The 25091-nt window shown below is 38.6% G+C and overlaps 1 protein-coding gene across 1 annotated transcript in view; it reads left to right on the forward strand.

Moving 5' to 3' along the window:
- The window catches only part of LOC123654402 (proteasome-associated protein ECM29 homolog), a 30501-nt gene that overhangs the window by 4160 nt on the left and 1250 nt on the right, over nucleotides 1-25091 (forward strand). The window contains exons 8-35 of the mRNA XM_045590311.1: nucleotides 131-227; nucleotides 484-573; nucleotides 995-1080; nucleotides 2650-2762; nucleotides 3097-3252; nucleotides 3973-4114; nucleotides 5020-5136; nucleotides 5229-5526; nucleotides 6251-6425; nucleotides 6744-7121; nucleotides 7200-7540; nucleotides 7792-7899; nucleotides 8050-8163; nucleotides 8540-8654; nucleotides 8980-9163; nucleotides 9605-9723; nucleotides 11797-11966; nucleotides 12930-13036; nucleotides 13288-13417; nucleotides 13769-13890; nucleotides 16323-16542; nucleotides 17105-17359; nucleotides 18305-18494; nucleotides 19366-19508; nucleotides 20852-21003; nucleotides 21443-21632; nucleotides 23509-23647; nucleotides 23937-24158. Of these exons, the coding sequence (XP_045446267.1) occupies nucleotides 131-227; nucleotides 484-573; nucleotides 995-1080; nucleotides 2650-2762; nucleotides 3097-3252; nucleotides 3973-4114; nucleotides 5020-5136; nucleotides 5229-5526; nucleotides 6251-6425; nucleotides 6744-7121; nucleotides 7200-7540; nucleotides 7792-7899; nucleotides 8050-8163; nucleotides 8540-8654; nucleotides 8980-9163; nucleotides 9605-9723; nucleotides 11797-11966; nucleotides 12930-13036; nucleotides 13288-13417; nucleotides 13769-13890; nucleotides 16323-16542; nucleotides 17105-17359; nucleotides 18305-18494; nucleotides 19366-19508; nucleotides 20852-21003; nucleotides 21443-21632; nucleotides 23509-23647; nucleotides 23937-24158 (4673 nt within the window). The remainder of the gene's footprint in view (nucleotides 1-130; nucleotides 228-483; nucleotides 574-994; nucleotides 1081-2649; nucleotides 2763-3096; nucleotides 3253-3972; nucleotides 4115-5019; nucleotides 5137-5228; nucleotides 5527-6250; nucleotides 6426-6743; nucleotides 7122-7199; nucleotides 7541-7791; nucleotides 7900-8049; nucleotides 8164-8539; nucleotides 8655-8979; nucleotides 9164-9604; nucleotides 9724-11796; nucleotides 11967-12929; nucleotides 13037-13287; nucleotides 13418-13768; nucleotides 13891-16322; nucleotides 16543-17104; nucleotides 17360-18304; nucleotides 18495-19365; nucleotides 19509-20851; nucleotides 21004-21442; nucleotides 21633-23508; nucleotides 23648-23936; nucleotides 24159-25091) is intronic.

Below are 25091 nucleotides of genomic sequence, written 5' to 3' on the forward strand. Positions count from 1 at the left end.
TATTTTTTGAGTGCAATAAAGTATATATAAAGTATATATAAAAAGTATGGCTATTAAGAAATGGTTCAGCCGTTCTCGAGTTTTGTATTTAGCGATTAATTTTAATTTTTATATAATATTTTTGTTGCAGTTCTGTAGATTGGTCGCTGCCTTCAGTGGTGTCACCGCTCTACTCTCTGTATCTAGGTACTTGGGGAGGGTTGAAAGTACCTCAAGATGACCGCAAAGTGAGTTTCTATTGTTTTTATATATGATTGCATGATTAAGACAATTTAGGCGGTATTTAGTTTTTTTGGCGGATTCGATAGTTTTCGTTGTTATTTATAAAGTTGCTGCCTGGGGCGGGCTGCCCCTGCCGCCCCCGCTACGCTACGTCACTGCTATACAGCACATGAACATTAATGATATAAACTATGATTTTAGATTATGTTGATAGAAAATGCATTTACTTATTTATTTTTATATTGGTAATTTATATTTTAGGTACCAGCTTGCACAAGACTTCGTTTGAAGCTCATACAATACTTAAACAAGGCGACAGGCGCGGCCATTATGTTTCCTCACTGTGTACAAGTAAGTGGTTATTGCTTTAAATAATGTACTGTAGTTAATTTGCGTTAAGAAAATGATCACTCATAGCTGTCACTTTGCCATGCCCCTTGATCAATTAAACTGTAGTAATAATTTGATGGCTGTATTCAAATTGAAAAGTCGCAGTAAGTCAGTCAGACAGGTGAGTGACGGCAATGAGTCAATATATTCTTAATGCGAATAAACTATAATCATCTTTGCTCATTTGGCACTATTGAAAGCCATTAACCCTGAAAAAGAAGAAGAAGAAGAAGGAGAAAAAACTATAAATACTTAGAATTGAAGAAGTCTAATGGAGTTAGTTCTGGGCAAAATATCCCTCAGCATATAGAAGAAGGTTGAAGCTTAAGCTGCCACATTGCTGTTCTATAGAATCGTTTGCTAAGATAAATATTTGTTGCAGGTTGTATTTTCGTCTCTTTTTGATCCAAACACAAATACCCGACTACGTAACATGTCCCTTATGTTTTTGCTGAATGTGATAAATAAGTAAGTTTTCTAATTTACATTACTTACTATTACTGTTGTATCCACTTACTTTAACTGAGGTAGGGCACAGCAGGAATTTCCTGCTCAAAATATGGAGCAGCCCGACTGGGGTAGTACCTCGACCTTACAGAAGATCACAGCTAAATAATACTGTTTTCAAGCAGTATTGTGTTCCTGTTGGTGAGTAAGGTGACCAGAGCTCCTGGGGGGATTGGGGATTGGGTCGGCAACGCGCTTGCGTTGCCTCTGGTGTTGCAGGTGTCTATAAGCTACGGTAATCGCTTACCATCAGGTGAGCCGTACGCTTGTTTGCCGACCTAGTGACATAAAAAAAATCTACTCCTATAATCTATTGAAATAATTATGGATCGAATTTTTTAAAATGTTTTTCATGTATTTTAATTAGTGTATAACAAGAATTATTTTAAATTAAATTAAAAAAAAAAGAGAAATATGAGTCTAAAAAACCTGACCGTTAATATTCCATGCCACCAAAATTACGACGCTGAAAATAAAAACAACGTTTACTCTTAAACCTCTATATTTTTATAACAATGCATTAATATGCTATGAAATACACACTTTTATACATAATACACATCAAACTATAAATTGAATATCATTTGAAGGCTTTTTTGAATACTTATATTATAGTAAAAAGTATCAGTTAAAAAACATTGTTGGGCGTCAACGTTTTGGATGTATGGATGGTAGTAAAATAACGCGTGAACCACTTGACGAAATAAGCTGTTTTTTACTATATCAGGAAAATATTAACTAACAATCAGCCTATCGGATATGAAAGCGAAAATTCTTTAATTTGTTATAATAAATATTTTTACTTTCTATCATAATAATATAGTATCAAAACCATCTGTGATTATCTACAAGAACCAAATCAACTAATCGAACTTATTATTGTCAATCATTAGTTCCTAAACGAGCTACTAGATGGCGCTGGTAGGTATAAGTTGCGAACGATAGTTTTAAAGGAGTGCGTGGAGGCGTGCAGTTGTAGTTTTCCATTTTTTCCACATATTTGTGATGCCACAAAAACTAGAAGTCATAACTTTTATATAAAGCATAGTTATTATAATTACTTATATCATCATCATCATTACAGCCTATACAGTCCACTGCTGGACACAGGCCTCCACAAGTTCGTGCCAAAAATGGCGTAAACTCATGTGTTTTGCCCATAGTCACCACGCTGGGCAGGCGGGTTGGTGACCGCAGGGCTGGCTTTGTCGCACCGAAGACGCTGCTGCCCGTCTTCGGCCTGTGTATTTCAAAGCCAGCAGTTGGATGGTTATCCCGCCATCGGTCGGCTTCTTAAGTTCCAAGATGGTTGTGGAACCTTGTTATCCCTTAGTCGCCTCTCACGACACCCACGGGAAGAGAGGGGGTGGCTAAATTCTTTAGTGCCGTAGCCACACAGCTACTACTTACTTATATAGTAAATACTTATACTTATTAAAATTACTTCTAGAAAATGTATAGAGTTTTTTATATGAGTTTTTTATATGAGTTTTTTATATGAATTTTTTATATGAGTTTTTTATATCTTAGTGGAGATGAAGTCCAACTGAGAAAAGTGTCGACAGTGTTTCTCCAAGGACTACTCAAGCTGATAAGATCTGAAGAGCACGCGGAACATCAACCCAAGGCTTATATGTGCTTAGGTATGTGTTTTTATTTATCGGTTCAGCTAGTAGGCGGTACTTTTTCTGGTAATTTCTGTCCAATTTTCCTAGTTTTTCATTGTATAAGAACCTCCTACAAAGTATTTAGTAAAGGTAAAAGAAATATCTGAAATTAGTGCAGTCGTCGTAGCTTTAATACATCAAGCGATGGATTTATGTTTATATAAGACGTCGTTTGAGATTTTATATGGCTCACACTTATGACATATTTGCTTTTTTTCGCCTTTATGCTCATGGATTTACTATTACAAAAAACTATCAGATCAGCGATTGAATTTTGTGATACTAAAAATAATTAAATATTTTACAACAGGTAGACTGGCAATGAAATGTCCAAACAGTTTCAACAACCAATTCGCTCTTATCGAGGAGCTCGTCAAGAAGATACCGGATGCTGTTCCAGAGATAAAGACGGCATTACGAGACGCGTTATTAGAGATGGCCGTTGCATACAAGATTAACGCCGAAGGTTAGTTTGGTAATTAGACTAAATAGTATTTTATTGTTTCCTTTTACTTGGAATTACTATTTACTATTTACTAGTTGACCGGACAGACTTACGTACTATTAAATGTGTGCACTAAGCAATCGTTACGCTTCCTGAAATTTTCATTTTCTGCACAATCTTAATATATTATTTTGTAAGCACTTCCTACGATGTTTTATTAGAAATTTTGATCGGAAAAAATAGTCAGCTGTTAACTATTATTGGAAACATGTTAATTTTTATTATCACAGTTTGTGTAAACTTATTATTTTTTAATTAAAATTAGATTTACGGAGTAACATTTTTATTTGTCTTTAAAATAAATAGTTAAACATCTCTCTTCTATTACCATTTCTGAACTGACTCCGACTCCGACTCCTGTTCAGACTCCGATAAATTATTTAGTATTTATTTATAAGGTTACCAACAGTTACACACTGATTCATAAATATTTAACATTTAGAAATAATACTTCATATACAAGTGCAGCAATTACTTGTAGGCTAACGACGCATGCAAAAATCACAGTTGCACTTAGTAAATCAAATTAAAAAACTCCGCCTCCGACTTCGGTTCCGATAAATTGACTCCGTACATTCCTAATCTCTAAATAAAATTGTCGCTGCTTTGATTATCATACAATTAGTAAACAAATCTACATCGATTATGGTATATACTAAAACATTGATGAAAAACCTGCAGATGAACCAGAACCGATGGACACATCTGAGCCGAGCACCTCTCAAAGCGACGTGGATGTGGAAATGAGTTCGGAGAGCAAAAAATCAAAGCCTAGTCCATTCGACGAACCTCAGGCACTTGCTTTATTCGCTCTTCTGGACCAGTAAGTAATTTACATTTTATATAAATAGGTCACCAAACAACCGTACGGCTCACCTGATGGTAAACGTTTACCGTAGGTTATAGACTCTGCTGACTGAGTCTGTAACACTAGAAGCATAGCAAGCGCGTTGCCGACCCAATCCCCAATCCCCCAAGAGCTCTGCTCACCTTACTCACCAACAGGAACACAGCACTGCTTGAAAACAGTATTATTTAGCTGTGATCCTCTGTAAGGTCCGTTTCGTCCATTCGGGCTGCTCAAATTTTGACAATCTTTTGCTTTTGTTAATCACACACTAACAAAGTAACAAATACTGTACGGGTACCGCACATTCATTAATGTGATTGATTCGTCTTGTCTTTGCAATCTCGTAATCCCCTTTAATTTAGGTTATTCCTTACGAAATTCTTGTTTGCCTGATGCGAATGATGTCTGTACTTCTGCCTATATATACTCAAAATAATCTAAATAAACTTAGTGTTAGATCGACTTTCATTGGGTTTGGTTTTCCTCATGACCTTCCCTTACACGTCATCTCTCACACTAGTCTTGTGGGCTAGAGCAGTTACTCTACCTAAATAAACTTGATACTCTTACACCACTCTGCGTATAGGTTGCTTCGAGCTGAATAAATATTACTATTGCAATAGAATGCAAATAGCGCAACGCCAGTATGTGTAAAATCGCTATGATAAATATTCATTGTCAAGTTAGGAAATGTATTAAAGTTAACAACAGTTTTTATTAATTTTGTTGTATGAATATTTTGTGAATATTGTATCTTGAAGATTTGGTGATAAAACCAACCCATAAATTAAATGCAAAATGTTATGTACATTGGGATGATTGATTACATTTTCAATAAATTTTAACAAGGGTGTTTTATTGAAGCTGATTTTTTTTAGCTATATGCACAGCGAAGAATCTATGATCCGGTATGTTGCTATGAGATATTCGGCAACTGTTTTCCCTCAAGACTATGTGCCATCCAGATACCTACTGCTAATAGCCAGTGGAGACAGGTATGTGCATCGCTTAATTTTTTTCTGTTTGACAAAGCTTGAATACTCGAATCTCCTTTTTTATCGAAACAAAATCTAAAAATAAATTTTAGCCAAGATGACGTGTCAACCGAGGCACTGAAATGTTTATATGGGACATCGCGACCAAATGAAATCGAAGATGTAGTGAACAATGTATCAATCAAAGAGGCAACCGTAGCGAGTATAGATGAGGATATCGCCAAAAGAGAGAAGGACAAACAAGAAAACCAGTTTAAAGTACCGAAATTTAAGGATGTTGTCAATTATATTTGGGATCAGATACAGAAACGGAAGACGGGTTCTAATGCTAAACATAGGTTTGTAATCAGCAATCAGGTGTTGCAGTTCCATCCGCAAACTTACCAGGAGGTTGGTATTTTTAGCCATTTCCTTTAAGAATAAACGACTCTTGCGGAATCATTTTCGTTTGTGTACTGCTACTCTTTGACGCCGCGTTGGCGCAGAGGTCACAGCCATAGATTGTACCTGTTGCGCTGGCGGTTGCGGGTTCGATCCCCGCACATGACAAACATTTGTATTGGCCATACGGGTGTTTGCCGTGGTCTGGGTGTTTATGCAGTCCTAGTGGGTCTCCCCACCGTGCCTCGGAGAGCACGTTAAGTCGTCGCTCCCGGTTGTTATCATGTACACCTGATAGCGATCGTAACTCATAGTAGGGAATATATCCGCCAACCCGCATTGGAGCAGCGTGGTGGATTATGCTCTGATCCTTCTCCTACATGGGGAAAGAGGCCTATGCCCAGTAGTGGGATATTACAGGCTGAAGCGACTGCTACTCTTTTTGTGCTTTGTTTATCTTCACCGATTCTATACAAAATATAGTAGTGCTTTTTAAATAAATAAATGAACTTTTTTGATCAATTATATTGTTGTCTGTTCGCGTAGGCAAAAAAATTTGATGAGTCGCGTCCCTTAACCAATTAAATTGTAGTAAATTAGGACGCCGGTGTGAATGCCTTACTTCAATTCGTCAATTTGAACACCAAGCCGTCAAATAATGGCAAGGGTTTTTAAATATAACGATCTATAAAGGCAATAAGAACGTAAAAGTAAATATTTACTTTGTTTGTAGATATTGAGATACTTAAGAATGTGTTTGAATCGTGATGCTAATCTTAAAGATTGTTCGAACCATCCCAATGCCACCTCACCAGTCCTCGCTAAATACATTCAAGAAAACTTACTGGAAACTGAAGTACTCGATCGTTACTTGACGATGATAACGACACTTTTAAATGCTAGCCCAGGTATACTTTAGATTTTTTTAGAGATAAGAATATCTTATTAAAACATTGTAATGAATATATATATTAATTATTAATATTATGAGGATCAAGCGATCATCATGCTGTATCGTGTAAAATATATTTGCTATTATTTATAAATATAACTGCCTAATATTTTATTTAATAGAATTTATAGAAATGTATAAGCTCTTATTTTAAGTTCAAAAGAATAAATACCAAAAATTTTCTAGAATGATTCCTGGAGCTTAATTTTTTAACAAGATCCATGTGTTATGAGTGTAATTACTAATGTTATTGTTATGGTCAACCCGTTTCTAGGTGTTATGGCTCTCACCTGCTTCTTAGACATTGTTGGATGTGCGCCGAAGAAAATGGCCGATAAATATACCCAAATTTTGCCATTCCTCAAAAATCTATTTACGACTAGCACTAAAGAGGACATTCGAGAAAATTCTGCTGCTATCTACGCTATAATCACCGTCCATACAAATAATAAAGCTTCTATTGAAAACGAGATCAAGGAGTTCGTGGAGCAAAGTCAGAAGAATAAGAATTTGGAAAGTCAATGCGGCTACTTGATTGCATTCACGCATTTATGCGAGAGATGTATAGTTTTGTCGAAAAAAGGGACTTTTGGTGGTAAGGGCTTTAATCCAAGCAATTGGGAACCTTACAAAAATGGCGCGTTGTGTTTAGGTAAAGAATACTTGATGTGCATTAAATGACGTTGCTAAAATGCTTCTGGAAAGTTATAAAATATATTTATTTTTGCAGCAAATTTCCTATCCAGTCCCCAAACACTTCTAGTTAGTACGTCATGTACTGCGGCGTCCATATTGGTGCGTTGTAGTGCGTTGCCTCTACCCAACATATCATCGAAGCAGGAATTGTTATTACAATCAGATAATCCATTTAAAATCGACCAAAACAGTGGTATTGATGATGATATTACAAAGTTCTCGGTGGCCGAAAAGTTGTTCAGGATTGTTGGAAACGCGAAGTTACCTTCGAAGGTTAAAGAGAGATCGCTATTAACACTCGGTCTGATGTGTTGTGGCGAGAGGCTGCCGTTTGCAAAACAGATTGTCAAAGGATTTCTACAAATGGCTAAAGATGTTAGTTTTGTTCGAATTGCATTTTTTTTTCATTTCGTAGTTGCTTTAATAAATATTAAATAATTTTAAATAATGAATGATTTATATTATATTTTCTAATCATATTGCGTTATTTTGCGCTGACACACTGATGAACTATTTGTAGGGTGTGTAAAACGTATATGCTGAAAAAAGGCTGAAAAACTACTATTTGAACTAAATATGTGATATTGATTACAGTTTTTTTTTTAAATAATCTTTAAAATTTTCAGAGCAAAGAATTCGAAATACATCTGCAAATAGGTGAGTCACTGGTACTTTGCGTTGAAGGCGTCAACTCTAATGAGAACAGAGATCTGTGGACCGAATTACCGAGAGACGTAAGAAAATACTATACTTAAATATAAATAATAATAAAAAAAGTTTGTATCAGCCAAAGTATTTTATTATACTTAAGATAATCTGTATCAATTTATTTACTCTGTTTTTGTTTGTAACTACAATATTAATTTATTTAACTTTTTTAATAGGGTGTTGCGAAAGTAAAAGATGCAGATGGGTTGAAGGAGAACGATGAGCTCTTAAAGTGGTTGCTTTTAGAGTTATTCAAGATTGGCAGACAACCACATCCACATTCTAGACAGGTGAGATAAATATCGATTACATTATTTAGATAAATAAAATAACCCGTAAGTATACCAACGTAGCATATAAACCTTAGAAATTATATAAAACCTTTTATTTTGTTGATTATTATGTAGAATTGGTTTAATCTGGAGTAATAAATGGATTTATATATTAGATACTTAAATTTAAAATGACATGAAATTTGCGTCTCGAATACAATCTGAATCTTAATATTTGATTTAAATTTTGAATAATATTTTCCCTAAAAAGAAAAATAAAAATTATAATCATATAATTGTGTTTGCTTGTATCTAAAAAAAAAACAATTTTAATTAAATATTATATAATATGTATATAATAACAATTAAAGTATTTTCTCATATTCTAACCCAGGCTACAAGTATTTGGTTATTGGCTCTGTTGAAAAATTGTCCTGAAAGAGAACCGATAAAGAGTTCGCTGCAGCAATTGCAGGACATGTTCATGGACTTCCTATCAGAAAACAGCGGTATGGTTTTTATTGCCTGTATTGTTTAAGTATAAAATTATTGTCCTTACTTTGTCCAAGATTGGATTAAGATTGCCATTCAAATCCAAAATTGAAATTGACAGAGACATTGAAAGACAAAACATTGAAATTCGAATTAATAAATGAAATTAAGATACTCATTGTGGACAAATTTTGATAATTTGTACCGTAAAGGGACTTGGGAAATAGAAAGAGCGCTGTATACAGACACTCAACAAAATCTAGAAGATCTAACTGTAGACAATATTAATAGATATATTTGTGTAGAGAGTGAGATTGTTAAATTTTTTGCCCTTGTTTACAGATATAGTCCAAGACGTCGCAAGCAAAGGCTTAAGTCTCGTGTACCAAAATTCGGATGAAAGTCAAAAGAAGGCACTGGTGTCTGAAATTATAGAACAATTGACAAGCGGTAAAAGATCTGTGGCAAAAGTCACCGAGGATACGCAGATATTTGAAGAGGGGCAGTTGGGAAAGGCTCCTACTGGGTATGCCTACAATTTCATTTTTTGTTTTATTAAATTACAAAAATTTCTAAACATTTTTTTTTAAATATCATATCAAAAAGCGAACGTTCCAGCGGGGATCGAACCTGCATCTCCGACTGACCGTGTCGGTGCTCATTTATCATGATATTAAAAAATGTTTTAGAATTGCCTAATGTGTGGGGTAACACAAAAAAAATCTTACAAATACAAAATTTATTTCGCATAAAACTGATTCCGGTAAATATTTGTCTTAAATGTTATATTTTTATACACATGTTCGTTACTTTGCCCAAATTAATTAAGCGCTCTAGTCTATATTGTGAGTTTTTATTTTAGCTTTCGCCTGTAGCCTTACTACTTTGATTAAAACAAAAATACCTTATGTATTGTTAAAGTATTATTATAGTTTTGTTTTGTATTCTTATCATGGTTTTTTTTCAGAGGAAATCTCTCGACATACAAAGAACTCTGCTCCCTGGCATCGGATTTGAATCAGCCCGATTTGCTTTATAAATTCATGCATTTAGCTCATCACAATTCAATTTGGAATTCAAAGAGAGGTACGTTCATTTTTATATAAAATCCAAAAAATATTAAATAATATTTAAGCTTCGCGAGTAATATTTAATCGATGGTGCAAGAAGTAGCTAATGGTAAAGATGTGTGCTAAATTTTATTGATTTCTAATTAAAATGAATTTCTCTTTAAATAAAAAATAAAAAGTTTAGAAATGTACGGATTTTTTATAACACTAATACATTATTTGTGTTAGTGTAATGAAGCAAATTTTGGTTATAGAAAATGACAAATTGCCGTTTATACTGCAATACCTTGTGTGTACTTGCTAATACCGAGCAACTACAAAAAAATTAAAATTTAAATTTCGTGCGTACGGCTCTTTATAGCAGTGGAAATCGTCCCACGAGGTCTTTTAAAAAAATCAGGGATATAATTAAGTAAATGATTTGGAGTGGTAAAGTATATCTTAATAAATAAATAACGAGGTAAAGTTGGTCAAATTTAGTCGAATCCAATGTTTCGTCAAAAGCTTTAATTAGGGACGTGTTATAAGTTGCAGTAGTAGAAGTTGTAAGTAAAATAGTTTAATTTCAGTTCCATATGTAGATAAATGAGATGAAAGTGGAACCAGATCTTAGAATATACTATATAATTTCGCGTAAGTTGCAGAAATGGTAAATTTCGATAAATTTTTGAAGATGCAATACCGCGGAAGTGTGTTTTTATTCCAAAAAATAATTAATAAAGGGTTCAACGAACAATGAATCATAAGAGGAGATAAAGTACGTAAATTCGTAGTCATTTTATTACATTTCAGTCGACTTAAGCCGAAGAAATAAAGAAAATGCTGAGCTTTTAAACTTTCCTATAAAATTCGTCGCTGTGTAGATACGACCTTTGTGTCACTGTTGGTTACGCGGTATTGGAGTATTAACGACGATATGTTCCATTGTCTGTCAGGTGTTACGTATTTTGACTGAGGTAGGGCACAGCATGAAATTTCCTGCTCAAAATATGGAGCAGCCCAACTGGGGTAGTACCTTGACCTTACGGAAGATTACAGCTACATAATACTGCTTTCAAACAGTGTTATGTTCCCGTTGATAAGTAAGGTGACCAAAGCTCCTGGGGATAGGGTCGGCAACGCGTTTTGCGATGCTTCTGGTGTTACAGACGTCCATAAGCTAGGGTAATCGCTTACCATCAGGTGAGCCGTATACTTGTTTGCCGACCTAGTTAGTAGAAAATAATTGTGTTTGCTCGCAAACGAAAAAAAACCGACTTCAATTACACCGACGAGTAATACAACGTAGATCGACGAAAAAATAGTCAAGTAACTACGCGTTATTAAAGATTACTCAAAAATTAGTTATCAGATCTCGATAAAAATTATGTGACCACATGATAAACATCAGCTTTCGATTAAATTAAAAATTATCAAAATCGGTACACCCAGTAAAAAGTTATTGCGGATTTTCGAGAGTTTCCCTCGATTTCTCTGGGATTCCATCATCAGATCCTAGTTTCCTTCCCATGATACCAAACTAGGAATATCTACTTTTCAAAAAAAAAAAAAAAAGAATTATCAAAATCGGTACATCCAGTAGGAAGTTATAAAGTATAATACAACGTAGGTCGACGAAAAAAAGCGTCAAGTAAAAACGCATTATTAGATATAACTCGAAAAGTAGTCGTTAGATCTCAAATAAATTTAAATGGGACCAATTGACACACACCACCTTTCAATTAAAAGAGAATCTGTCGAAATCGCTCCACCCAGTCAAAAGTTCTCAAGTAGCACACATTAAAAAAAATACAGTCGAATTGAGATCCTCCTCCTTTGGAAGTCGGTTAATTATAGTTTAAAGTTATTAATGTTAATGTTAGCTAGTTTTGATTTTTTTCGTACCATTGAATTGATAATAATTAGTTTTTAAGGGCATAATTTGTTATTACATATATTTAAGGGGATGATACTGGCGTCTGCAACACAGTGCAAACTAGTGCAGGAATCAGGGTAATCTGTATTGTATAATTTATGATTGTGTCCAATAAAGATTATTATTATTATTATAATAAAAAAAAATAACCTGCCTTCATGCCATACGCGGCAGGCGCGGCGTTCGGCTTCCAGTCCATCGCGCAGCAGGCGGGCGCGGCGCTGGGCGCGCACGCGGGCCGCATCGTGCCGCGCCTGTTCCGCTACCGGTTCGACCCCACGCCGCGCATCCAGGCCTCCATGGCCTCCATCTGGTTCGCGCTCGTGCCCGACACCACGAAGACCGTGAGCGCTCCTTATTACAAAACAGCTTGAGAAGTCACCTAATTTCTAGAGTCAGTTCTAATGTATAAGGTGTAGAATATATACGTATCTATTTAGTTATGTATGTTTATATGTGTATAATATGTATGTTTGATGACTTCAAAACTTTGGCACATAGTGCAGTCATTTGAAGTCTCGTCACCAACGACGAAGAAGATTTGACACCCTTTAACTGAGGTAGGGCACAACAGGAATTTCCTGCTCAAAATATGGAGCAGCCCGACTGGGGTAGTACCTCGACCTTACAGAAGATCACAGCTAAATAATACTGTTTTCAAGCAGTATTGTGTTCCTGTTGGTGAGTAAGGTGACCAGAGCTACTGGGGGGATTGGGGATTGGGTCGGCAACGCGCTTGCTATGCTTCTGGTGTTGCAGGTGTCTATAAGCTACGGTAATCGCTTACCATCAGGTGAGCCGTACGCTTGTTTGCCGACCTAGTGATATAAAAAAAAATGTAAATTATTTGTTGTTATTTAACAGTTTTTTTTTGTCTTTTGGTTTTTTTTTCTCTCACCTCTGTACCCCACGATAGTACCATCATTCACTCCCATAGGTGAACTAGTAGATTTTTAGACTTTTAGTGATAAGTTCACCATTGCCAACTGCCATTGTATTAATATTTTTGTATGTGTTTTTAAGTGCAATAAATAATGTATACTACTACCCCCACCACCACACAATTTTAGCACGCATACTACACTCGCATTGAATTTGCTCACACTACACCAACTCCCCGCTAACGTGGTGTGATCTGTCGACACACTCACATTATACCTTCGACAACTATACTTTCGATCCTACTAGCGTACCATACACCTTCGACACCCACCCCCCCACTAACGCCAGCATGTTATGCACCGTCGACACACTAACTACACTATCGCTCACACTAGTCTTTACAAACTCGTTAATTTGTTCCGCAGGTCCAAAAGTATCACAAGGAGATATTGGACGATCTAGTTACCAATCTCACGTCCAATCAGTGGCGAGTGAGGATGTCGTGTTGCAACGCTCTAGCTGATCTTCTGAGGTTGGTCATTATTATAATGTAGCGTTTGTGTCAAATTTCGATAAGTAGATAAATGGTACTTGCTCTTGATCCTTTTCAATCTTCATAAATTGATATTCACAACTTAACGTTGCCTGCTAATTTTTTTACATAAATTTAGCTTTAAATAACTAGAACTCTTTTATACATTAGTACAAAAAAATTTCAACATTCTGATGCTGTACCTAAAAATCCTTTGTTAGTCCTAAATAACCTGTTTTCGGTCTGCTCAGAGGCGCTCAGAGCCTGCAGGCGTCTCTGCCACAACTGCCGACTCTGTGGTCTCAGCTCTTCCGTGTTATGGACGACGTACACGAAGGCACGCGTCTCGCTGCCACCTCCACTGCCAACGTGCTATCTAAGGTTACTACTTGAGTTTTATAAGCGTGATTTTTTTTTGTTTCCATTACGTATACTATTTTGTCCTGGATTTTGCCACCAAAAAGTTCTCTAAGGTGCTTAGTCTCATTCCCTGGTTATTTATATTTTGTTTTGGCAAATTGCTTATATTTTATCCAGGATGGATGGGGTTGTCAAGTTGGACAAGATGATATCAATTGATATAAATATGGCCTTAATAACAAGAAAAAAAAAACAAAATAAAATTTAATCACTAGAATTTACACACCACATTGCTAAAGATTTTTTGTAGATAATTTTTTTCTTTTTTTCAGTGAATGATAAATAAATAATTATAAAATTGTTTGTCCCTAGTTATGCATTCAAGCGTCAGACGTAAACCAGGGTAAAGACGGCAAGGAAATTGTATCAGCTATATTACCCGTTCTCCTGGAGACGGGAATTACCAATTTGGTTAAAGAAGTCAGGAGTGTCAGGTGAGTTTGATAAACGTATTATCTATTAAAAACTTATAAAAAATACGATCTTATCTAAAATTTAAGTAAAAAATATTCTCATTAAAAATTATATTCCAAAGCAAATAGATTAGCAAGTAATTCACTTTCACATAAGGCTGTTTGGATCTACAAGATATTGCTAATAGTAATAAGACCACCTTATTACTATTAGCAATATCTCCCTCTTAACATGTGTATATTTTGTATTTTCCTTTTCTTGTTAGTCACTGTAAAGGTGTAAATTTACTGAGATAAGGCATAGCAAGAAATATTCTACTCAAAATCTTCAGCAGCCCGAATGGGGATGTACCTCAACCTCAGAAGATCACAGTTAAATAATACTGCTTTCAAGCAGTATTGTGTTCCTGTGGTGAGTAAGGTGACCAGACTTCCTGGGACGCTTTTGGTATTGCAGACGTCTATAGGCTACGGTAACCGCTTAAGTTTTTTAAGTGACCCGTATAGTACCCGGCCATAGACAACGAACTTTTAGAAAGAGACAATTCGGTTGATTTCAATTTCGTAGATCGTTGTTTCTGACATTGTAGTGAATATTTGTATGTCCAATAAACGTATTATATTAACTGCTATATGTAAAAAAAAATTGTATTAATTAGGTATTTTACATTACTTATTATATTAATAAATCTCAGTCTCTCTTCTTCTTCAAAAAATACCTTAAAATACACTATTTGTCACTAAACATGTCATGATCGCCTATTTCGTCTTTATATGATATAATATATTTATTTATTTAATATTTATATATTTATTATGTATTTATATATGTATGTATTTTATATATGTAAGTATTATGGATGTTTATTATTATATATTATCTATTTGTACTTTTTTCAAATATTGTAAATCGCACACCAATTATTTGTTTACTTGCTTACTGCAGTTTCTATTTCGTGTCTTGTACCCAAAGGTTGTCTGGAAGAGATCGCTCTTTCAGCGATAAGACCGCATTTGTAAATCTTTCACTTTATGTTTTTTCTGTTGTTTTTTTAATGGTGTACAATAAATAGTATTATTATGTGGTATGGTATTATTTTTATACTACTATGTTGTCAAACAGAAAATAAGGAAGGTCTGGGTTCTGGGATCTTGGACTATAACATGGTACGAAGTCGAAATTGGCCGATCGTCTCCTTCCAAATGTCGATGTCAGGGCTTGTTACCGTTGCCAATTATAATTATAAAGTACCGGTAAATAGCGTTAATTTTAACAGATACCTTTTTTACCGTTAAAACTTTTAACGGTAATTGGGTAACGAAAACGTTTTTTAACGTTAAATTTTACCGTTAAATAGGATTTTAACGATACTGATAACGTTACCTCTAATATCACAAATTAACGAAATTTTTATCGATACCTCTACGACGTTGCCGCTCCGTGCAGAAAATCTTCGGCTCGACGGACTGAACTCCCCGCGCCGCTCAGTGCGAATCGATAAGAGCAGCAACAGAGCGTGGCATTAGATTTCATTATAATTGTGCGATCAAACAAAAATAAATAAAAGTAGGCACGACCATCAATGAAAAAATACCTGTATAATTTTTTCATCAATATATTATTATTATTGTACTGGAATTCAGTTGCTAATAAAAACAACTTATTCAGAGATATTGAAATATAATAAATAAAATTGTGTTTACTCGCTAACGAAAGAAAAAACCAACTTCAATTACATTGACAAGTAAAATAACGTTTATAGACGAAAAAATTATCATGTAAATGCGCATTATTAGATATAACTCGAAAAGTACTTGATCAAATCTAAATGGGACTTTGATTAAAAAAAGAATTATCGAAATCGGTCTATCCAATAAAAATAATTTATGAAGTAACACACATTACAAAAAATTCAATCGAATTGAGAATATCTTATTTTTTTCAAGTTTGTTAAAAATATAATAAAAAATAATTATATATTTTCTTATACACAACGAACAGCTTATTTCATATTCCATCATTGTTTTAAAAATAGATCACATATGTGCACACTTAACAAATCTTATATGACGTATTCTGTAATAATTCAAAAACCAATAAAGAAAATTACAAATCTAATCTGTCTCTTTCATACATTAAAGGAGCGTAATAATTTCGTTACCTATAATGTTAACAGTAGCAACTAACAGTAACGGTATAGATAAGTAACGTTAAAAATAACGTTAAATGAGTTTTTACCGGTAAAAAAAAAAAAAAAACGGTAAAATGTGTGAAAAATAACGTTATCTAAAGTATCGTTACTCCAAAAATAACGTTATGCCGACCTTGACAAATTAACGATACCGAATTTTTAACGGTATTCCAAGCCCTAGTCGATGTGCATTTGTCGGGGCCGGGTACTGTACCTATTTGTGCACAGAAGTGGCTTTATGTAAATCTATGTACCCGCCAGCCTGCAGACGGTGTCGAGGCTGGTGTCGGCGGCGGGCAGCGCGCTGGGCCCGTTCCTGGCGCGGCTGGTGCCGGCGCTGGCGGGCGCGGCGGGCGAGCTGGAGGCCGCGCAGCTGTCCTACCTCAGCACCGCGCTGGCCGACAGCGGCTCGCGCGAGCTGCTCGACGACATGCGCGCCAGCGCCGCGCGCCGCCACTACACCACCGACACCATGGTCAAGGTGTGAGCCCTAGTCGTCATACTTCAGCCCGTATCCCACTGCTGGCCATAGACCTCTTCTCTGTCCTCAAAACAGCTATAGTAGCAGCAGCCTGCCTGTAATATCCCACTGCTGGCCATAAACCTCTTTCCCCGTGTAGGAGAAGGATCAGAGCTTAATCCACCACGCTGCTCCGATGCGGGTTGGTGGATATATTCCCTACTATGACCGGGACTGACGGTTTAATTTGCTCTCCTAGGCACAATGCCACCGACACCATGGTCAAGGTGCGAGCCGTAGCAGTCATACTTCAGCCCGTATCCCACTGCTAGCCATAGACCTCTTTCCCCGTGTAGAAGAAGGGTCAGGGCTTAATCCACCACGCTGTTTCGATACGGGTTGGTGGATATATTCCCTACTATGACCGGGACTGACGGTTTAACGTGCTCTCCTAGGCACGGTCGGCACAATCTATTCGCGTTCGGAAATTTGTGACCCGTTGACCTTCATTTTCAATAATTATATAGCTGAATGTTATTGTAGAGGTAATATGATTAATAATTATATATTTTTTTGGTTACAGTGTATGCCATACATAAATATAGAAATTATGAAGGAGATGTTGCCGAAAATATTCGAATTGATGAAATCACCGCAACTCGGTACGAAAGTTGCTTGCGCTCATTTCCTAGTTCTCGCCGCGCATTACTTGCGAGCAGATCTCGAACCCGTTGCCGGAAAAATAATGACTAACTTGTTGAATGGAATCTTCGATAGAAATGCGACGGTCAGGAAAAATTATGCGGAAGCTCTCGGTCAGATTTCCGCTTATGCTAAGGTATAGTGTTTTTTTATTTATTTTTTGGCTTACTATAAAGTAATATTATAAAACATTTACGCCGAGTTGCACGAAAATAAATTAAAATTTAAGTAGTCATTAAACTAATTTAATCGCAAGAATCGTATGAAATTCTTGTGATTAAATTAGTTTAATCTCTACTTAAATTTTAATTTTGTTTCGTGCAACTCGGTGTTAAAGTATAGACTGCTTGGAAACTCCGTTACGAACTTTTTAATTTGTTAATAACTTTATGTAAAACAACTATAACTGGATGATAATTATTAAGACTATGATACATTAACGTATGTAGACATAACTGGCCAAGTAGATTTTTTTTATAAAACAAATAATAAGCTAATAATAAATGCAATATTTAGATTTGCTGATCTATTTTATGTGAATCGCCTTACAGTAACAGTAATAAAAGTTTATATCTTTATCGCTCTTAAGATCGTTCTTTTTATTTACAAAGTAGTGCTATTAGTTCCAATTTAACAATATTATTATCATCTGCATAGGTAATTGGTTACAAAAGCACAACTAGCACATAGGCTTCGATCCGGACACATTCCATTAAATAGAATTGGCTTCCTAATGAGGAAATTTGATTCGCCATTGTACACAGAATGTGATCGAGTAGAAGATACATATCATGTTTTAATGGAATGTGTGCGAATCGAAACTGAAAGAAGTTTGTTTTTAATGCAGTACCCAGAATATAATTTTTTGGGGGTATTCAACAGTATCTTGGCTTCACCAACTTCTGAAGAGGCTAGAAATGTTTATAAATTAGTCCTTATATATTTAAAGAGACGCTGTTGATTTAGTTCAGAACGATAGAGGTGACGTGGTCACTGTGTGGCAAAACCTCATATTTTTTTAAAGATTAAAAAAAGCACAAATATTATGAATGGATATGAATTTGTGTATATCAAATTACAGCCTCAGTCCATTGAGAAGTTGATAAAGAAATTAGTGAACCTGTATGAAACGAAAGAAGATGACGCATCGAGATCTGCGATTGCTCTTACACTGAAGTCCGTGGCGAAGGCTAAGATCGAACATATAAAAGACAATGAAGATATCTTAGCACCTGTTATCTTTTTAGCGATGCACGGGCCTAAAGATGAAGGTTAGCTTATAGCATGTGCAATCTTTCTACGAAGTAGTAGTCCAAATGAACCTCATGTGACATCGGTGAAATAATTTGTGGCTAATTGAAACAACCAAAACCATAAAACGAAGTATTAAATTGTTTTTTTTTTTTTTTTTTGTAATATATAGACTAGCTCTTGACTGGGATCTCACCTGATGGTAAGCGAAGATGCAGCCTAAGATGGTGCGCGCTCGCCTAGAAGTTGCGTATTCACTCTAGATTTAAAATAGATAAGCTAAGAAACACGTTTATTTTGACTATTTTCTATTTTTTTTAAATATAATTATAGTCACAGTTTATAATATAGATAGCGTAAAGCATTAAATATTCTGCTCGCTGCTCAAAACTAGGAAAAGCTGCTCTGGGGAAATACTCTGACCTTACAGAAGATTCTTCTTCTTCTTTACAGCCTATACAGTCCACTGCTGGACACAGGCCTCCACAAGTTTACGCCAAAAATAACGTGAACTCATGTGTTTTGCCCATAGTCACCACGCTGGGCAGGCGGGTTGGTGACCGCAGTACTGTGTACAGTACAGAAGATTACAGCTAAATAATACTGCTCTCGAGTGGCCGAAGCTCCCGGGGAGGGGGGGGGTGTAAGGACGGCAACGCGCTTGCGATGTTCAAGTATGTCCCATCTAGTCGTATATAAAAAAAGAAAACGAGTGTCACACGACTGAAGTAAAACTTTCTATCTTCACTAAATTATATCCCCATCTCGACTTCCGTTCGCCTCGCCCGGTCACACTTTTCGTAACGCTCTCGTCGCGCATCTACCAGCTCACTCCCCAGGTCGAGCGTGCGTATAGAAGCTTGACTTCAAAGAGTATCGTTGTGTCGCCAGAGTCGGTGACGGTGGAGACGTTCGAGGAGCTGTGGGCGGACTTGTCGCCGGCGCGCGCGGCGGGCGTGCGGCGCCAGCTGCCCGCGCTGCGCGCCGCGCTCGAGCGGGCCCTCGCCGCGCCCGCCTGGGCGCTCAAGATACAGGTACGGCTGCGATCTGTTGTGGAGCTCCAGTCAGTCGGCCAGCTCGGCCTGTTGCAGTCCACTGCTGTGGGCGGGCGTGCGGCGCCAGCTGCCCGCGCTGCGCGCCGCGCTCGAGCGGGCCCTCGCCGCGCCCGCCTGGGCGCTCAAGATACAGGTACGGCTGCGATCTGTTGTGGAGCTCCAGTCAGTCGGCCAGCTCGGCCTGTTGCAGTCCACTGCTGTGGGCGGGCGTGCGGCGCCAGCTGCCCGCGCTGCGCGCCGCGCTCGAGCGGGCCCTCGCCGCGCCCGCCTGGGCGCTCAAGATACAGGTACGGCTGCGATCTGTTGTGGAGCTCCAGTCAGTCGGCCAGCGCGGCCTGTTGCAGTCCACTGCTGTGGGCGGGCGTGCGGCGCCAGCTGCCCGCGCTGCGCGCCGCGCTCGAGCGGGCCCTCGCCGCGCCCGCCTGGGCGCTCAAGATACAGGTACGGCTGCGATCTGTTGTGGAGCTCCAGTCAGTCGGCCAGTGCGGCCTGTTGCAGTCCACTGCTGTGGGCGGGCGTGCGGCGCCAGCTGCCCGCGCTGCGCGCCGCGCTCGAGCGGGCCCTCGCCGCGCCCGCCTGGGCGCTCAAGATACAGGTACGGCTGCGATCTGTTGTGGAGCTCCAGGCAGTCGGCCAGTGCGGCCTGTTGCAGTCCACTGCTGTGGGCGGGCGTGCGGCGCCAGCTGCCCGCGCTGCGCGCCGCGCTCGAGCGGGCCCTCGCCGCGCCCGCCTGGGCGCTCAAGATACAGGTACGGCTGCGATCTGTTGTGGAGCTCCAGGCAGTCGGCCAGTGCGGCCTGTTGCAGTCCACTGCTGTGGGCGGGCGTGCGGCGCCAGCTGCCCGCGCTGCGCGCCGCGCTCGAGCGGGCCCTCGCCGCGCCCGCCTGGGCGCTCAAGATACAGGTACGGCTGCGATCTGTTGTGGAGCTCCAGGCAGTCGGCCAGCTCGGCCTGTTGCAGTCCACTGCTGGACATAGGCACCCCGAGTGCGCGCCAGACATCCCGGTTTTCCGCAATCCTTATCTAGCCCACACCGGCAATCTTATCTTACGTGGATCGTCAGTCCAGTAGCGTTTGCCAAGACGCGGTCGCCACTCCAGCACCCGTCTGCTCCAACGGCCATCGGTCCTGCGACATAGGTGATCAGCCCACTGCCACTTCAAGTTTCTAATTCTGGAGTTTACTAGTTTAGAATCGTACTGCTGGGCGTAGGCCCCTTTCGTGATGGTAGTGGTACGACTACAGTAGGAATCACACACTTATATTTTGTTAAGTGATTCTATTGTTTACATACTGAATAATATTTTTTTTTTTATGTTTAGGCGGCAAAAGCAATATCAACTATATGTAAAGAATTAACGGATGGGTTGGGTGAAGAAAGGGAGCCCTTAATTCGTTCTGTACTCGCTGCGATTCAAGGGAAGACCTTCGACGGCAAACATCATCTCTTAGACGCCTTAGCAGATCTGTGCGAGTAAGTTATGTTACTTTTCTTAGAATGAAAATTAATTGGTTATTTCTTTTTACCGTCTCAAATTAAAAAAAGAAAAATATCATTGTAACGATATAAAGACAAGAGTGCAAGACATTTATCATCCTAAACTGTATTTGATTTTCATGGTGTACAGGTTCTGGACAGTATTCGGAACACTAACGACACTTGTTATTTTAATAAATGAATTTTAAATTTATGCGATAAATTTTGCCATTTTCACGGACGATTGGTTTACTTAAAAAACAATAAAAATATGTAACATTTTCATTTAAACAAAACAATAAAAACTAATAAGGCCATTTAACTATTTTGATATTTATGCACGTCACGATTTACGACGCTATCTCAAAGCCCGGGTACGGCTATAGAGGCATCGGTAGTGGAGAGCTATTGTTTAGTAATTGTTTGAACATTCTAGGGTAAGAGAGGGAGAGACGCTATCACCGAGCCTGGGGACCGCCAGCGTGGAGGCGTTGGTGTCGGAGAGCTGCAAGCGGTCGGCGCCGCACCGCCGCCACGCGCTGAGGGCGCTCGCGCGGGCGCTGCCGCACGCGCCCCCGCACAGCTTCCCGCAGCTCTACGACATCGTCAAGCTCATACTGTCCAAGGTATGTAGCGCACATTGCAAGCTGCAAGCGGTCGGCGCCGCACCGCCGCCACGCGCTGAGGGCGCTCGCGCGGGCGCTGCCGCACGCGCCCCCGCACAGCTTCCCGCAGCTCTACGACATCGTCAAGCTCATACTGTCCAAGGTATGTAGCGCACATTGCAAGCTGCAAGCGGTCGGCGCCGCACCGCCGCCACGCGCTGAGGGCGCTCGCGCGGGCGCTGCCGCACGCGCCCCCGCACAGCTTCCCGCAGCTCTACGACATCGTCAAGCTCATACTGTCCAAGGTATGTAGCGCACATTGCAAGCTGCAAGCGGTCGGCGCCGCACCGCCGCCACGCGCTGAGGGCGCTCGCGCGGGCGCTGCCGCACGCGCCCCCGCACAGCTTCCCGCAGCTCTACGACATCGTCAAGCTCATACTGTCCAAGGTATGTAGCGCACATTGCAAGCTGCAAGCGGTCGGCGCCGCACCGCCGCCACGCGCTGAGGGCGCTCGCGCGGGCGCTGCCGCACGCGCCCCCGCACAGCTTCCCGCAGCTCTACGACATCGTCAAGCTCATACTGTCCAAGGTATGTAGCGCACATTGCAAGCTGCAAGCGGTCGGCGCCGCACCGCCGCCACGCGCTGAGGGCGCTCGCGCGGGCGCTGCCGCACGCGCCCCCGCACAGCTTCCCGCAGCTCTACGACATCGTCAAGCTCATACTGTCCAAGGTATGTAGCGCACATTGCAAGCTGCAAGGGCTCTGTGCCCTGCTGAAGTCATATTGAACAAACTTCGAAAGGAGGACATTCTATATTCGACTATTTAGAATCTTATAATCTCCTATATAATGGACTATAGAATCTCCTATGTGGTTTTATATTCCACTATATTTAACCTCCTATAGATCTGCGATTTCATCGATTTCTCGTAAAACTGTGGACGATTTCAAAAAGATTCAATTAAAGGATTTTTTTTCATTCCTTGTTATTTATGTCACTGTGTGATTTAATTCGTACGTACATATATATGTATATATGTTATATAAATTAACTAGTTATGCCCGCGATTTTGTCCGCGTGGAATTTGACAAAATAAGTTATTTTTCAGATTGTAGGGTCATAAAATAAATAAATTTCTAAAATAAAGTAGCCTAAGTTACTTCTTACAACATCGACTACCTGCCAGTGAAAATTCCGTCAAATCGGTCCAGGCGTTTCAGAGATTAGCCGGAACAAACAGACAGACATACTGAAAGACAGACAGACAAAAATTGTAAAAAATGTTATTATGCACCGTGTATGCATTCATATGCATTTAGTAAAAAGCGGTTATTTAAATATTACAAACAGACACTCCAATTTTATTTATTTGTATAGATGTATTGATAAGTTTAATGTGATATCACAGTATGATGGAAAAAGTATACACTATTTACGTAACACATAAAACACCATCATGTTACAAGTAATATTTAATGTCAGTATTATGTCATAATGATGTCATAATATGTGAATGACATCATATCAAAGCCATAAAACAAATTAATCAATCAATCGACATCATATCAAAGTTATGATTACCTGTATGTCACCTGTATATCATATCTACGTAATTTTTTATGATCTCTATACGAATTATGACGTTATATGGTAGTCGCGTGTGCACTGTGTTGTACTTCCGATTTTGTCAAATTGTCACCAAGTCAGGATCTGGTGATGGATCGCAGTAAAATATATGGCAACCCTCAAATTTATACTGCACCATTTATTACTACTACTATTGTTTCATACATTATATTGCCCTTATTTATAAATTTGGACACCGTGTGTATAATGTGAAGCAAAGAACTTAAACATGTCTTCAAAATCAAATTACTTTAAAATATCGTTTTCAGGATGAAAATTCACTAGATAAAGATTCAGACGATGAAGATAAAGAAGCTTTGAAAAAGAAACAAGAAGAATTGACGGCCCTAAAAGAAGCCGCATACGATTTATTGGGAAAAGCTTGGCCAAAGGATCTACACACGCAAGGTGAGAACTATCTGTAGGTTCTGTAGAGAAAAATCGACAAGAAAGCAGATACTCTTTAAATAAAGGAACTGTGTTTTATTATAAAATTGATATCTTGCATGAAATACAGTGTCACTAAATAAATTCACACATTTTTATCATTAATATAATCCGAATAATAAGCTTTAGTCATTAATTTATTTTCAATACAAACATTAAATTTATTTTCTGGCAAGTGCGAAATAGTTTGTTGGATTTTATCAGACATGCGAATATCATTACCCATAATTGTTTTTTTATTAAATTTCAGAGAAGTATCAAGATTTGTTCTTCGAACACTGTACAAAGTCTTACCCCACAAGTTCGAGGTCAACTCAGCTCGCGATACTAGCGTCTATGTCTTGTGTGCTCGGACGTCTCGCGGTACTAGAAGTCGTGCCTATGGAAACCGATGACGTCACGCCCACCAACCGTGACAAAGCTATCACCAATGTTACTTCCCATGTGGCGAATATTGTTGAATACACGCTTAGTAAGTATTTTATGAAAACTACAATGTATTTACAACGTTTAACCGAGGTATGACACAGCAGGAAAATAGCCTTATATATAATGTTCAAAATCTGGAGTAGCCCGACAGCACCTCGACCTTACAGAAGGTTATCGCTATATAATACTGCTTTCAAACAGTGTTGAGTTCCTGTGGTGAGTAATGTAGGACCAGGACGGCTGGCTATCCCCAGAACGGCAACACATTAGCGATGCTTCTCGTAATGGAGACGTCTATAAGCTACGGTTATATATTTACAATCAGGTGCAAGTCCCGTCAAAATTAGTCTAGCCATTTCAGAGATTAGCCGAAACAAACAGACTGACAGACAAAAATTGTAAAAAATATTATTTTGGTACGGTCGGCCAAGAAAGTGGTGTAGTTTTGATTTAGTTTCCTGCCGGCCTAGCATGCATACAACGAGATATCTCTTGACGAGAGAGAGAGATAATGTCTACATCGAGTATTTTCTCGATTACCCTAACATGCGCACTACGAGAGACAAAATTCTCTTCCGAAGACTTCGCCTTGTCGAGTAGAGAAACATTATCAACCATAATCACAACTGAATATCATTCTTATTTCTTATGTCGTAAAGTTGAATTTACAAGGTTATTGACCAATTTCAAACGAGTGACACATGTTTTATTTAACAATGTTCTCGGCCTTTTGGCTAAGATAAAAAGTCTAATTTAAAAAATCTAATATGGAAAATAAAACGGCGTAAGTAAATGAATTTAATTATATATGTAAAACAATATGCTCGGGTTGTGCTTTATATCTTGTCGCACATTAGATAATTGTAATTCTATCACGCATTGTTTGTTTGTTTTTTTTTTTTTTTAATTTTTAAAATTTTTTGAATTTTTGAATTTTTTTTTTGATTATTGATTTTACTTTTATTCTATTTAATTT

This window comes from Melitaea cinxia, chromosome 6 (genome assembly GCF_905220565.1).
Source record: "Melitaea cinxia chromosome 6, ilMelCinx1.1, whole genome shotgun sequence".
Lineage (NCBI taxonomy): Eukaryota > Metazoa > Arthropoda > Insecta > Lepidoptera > Nymphalidae > Melitaea > Melitaea cinxia.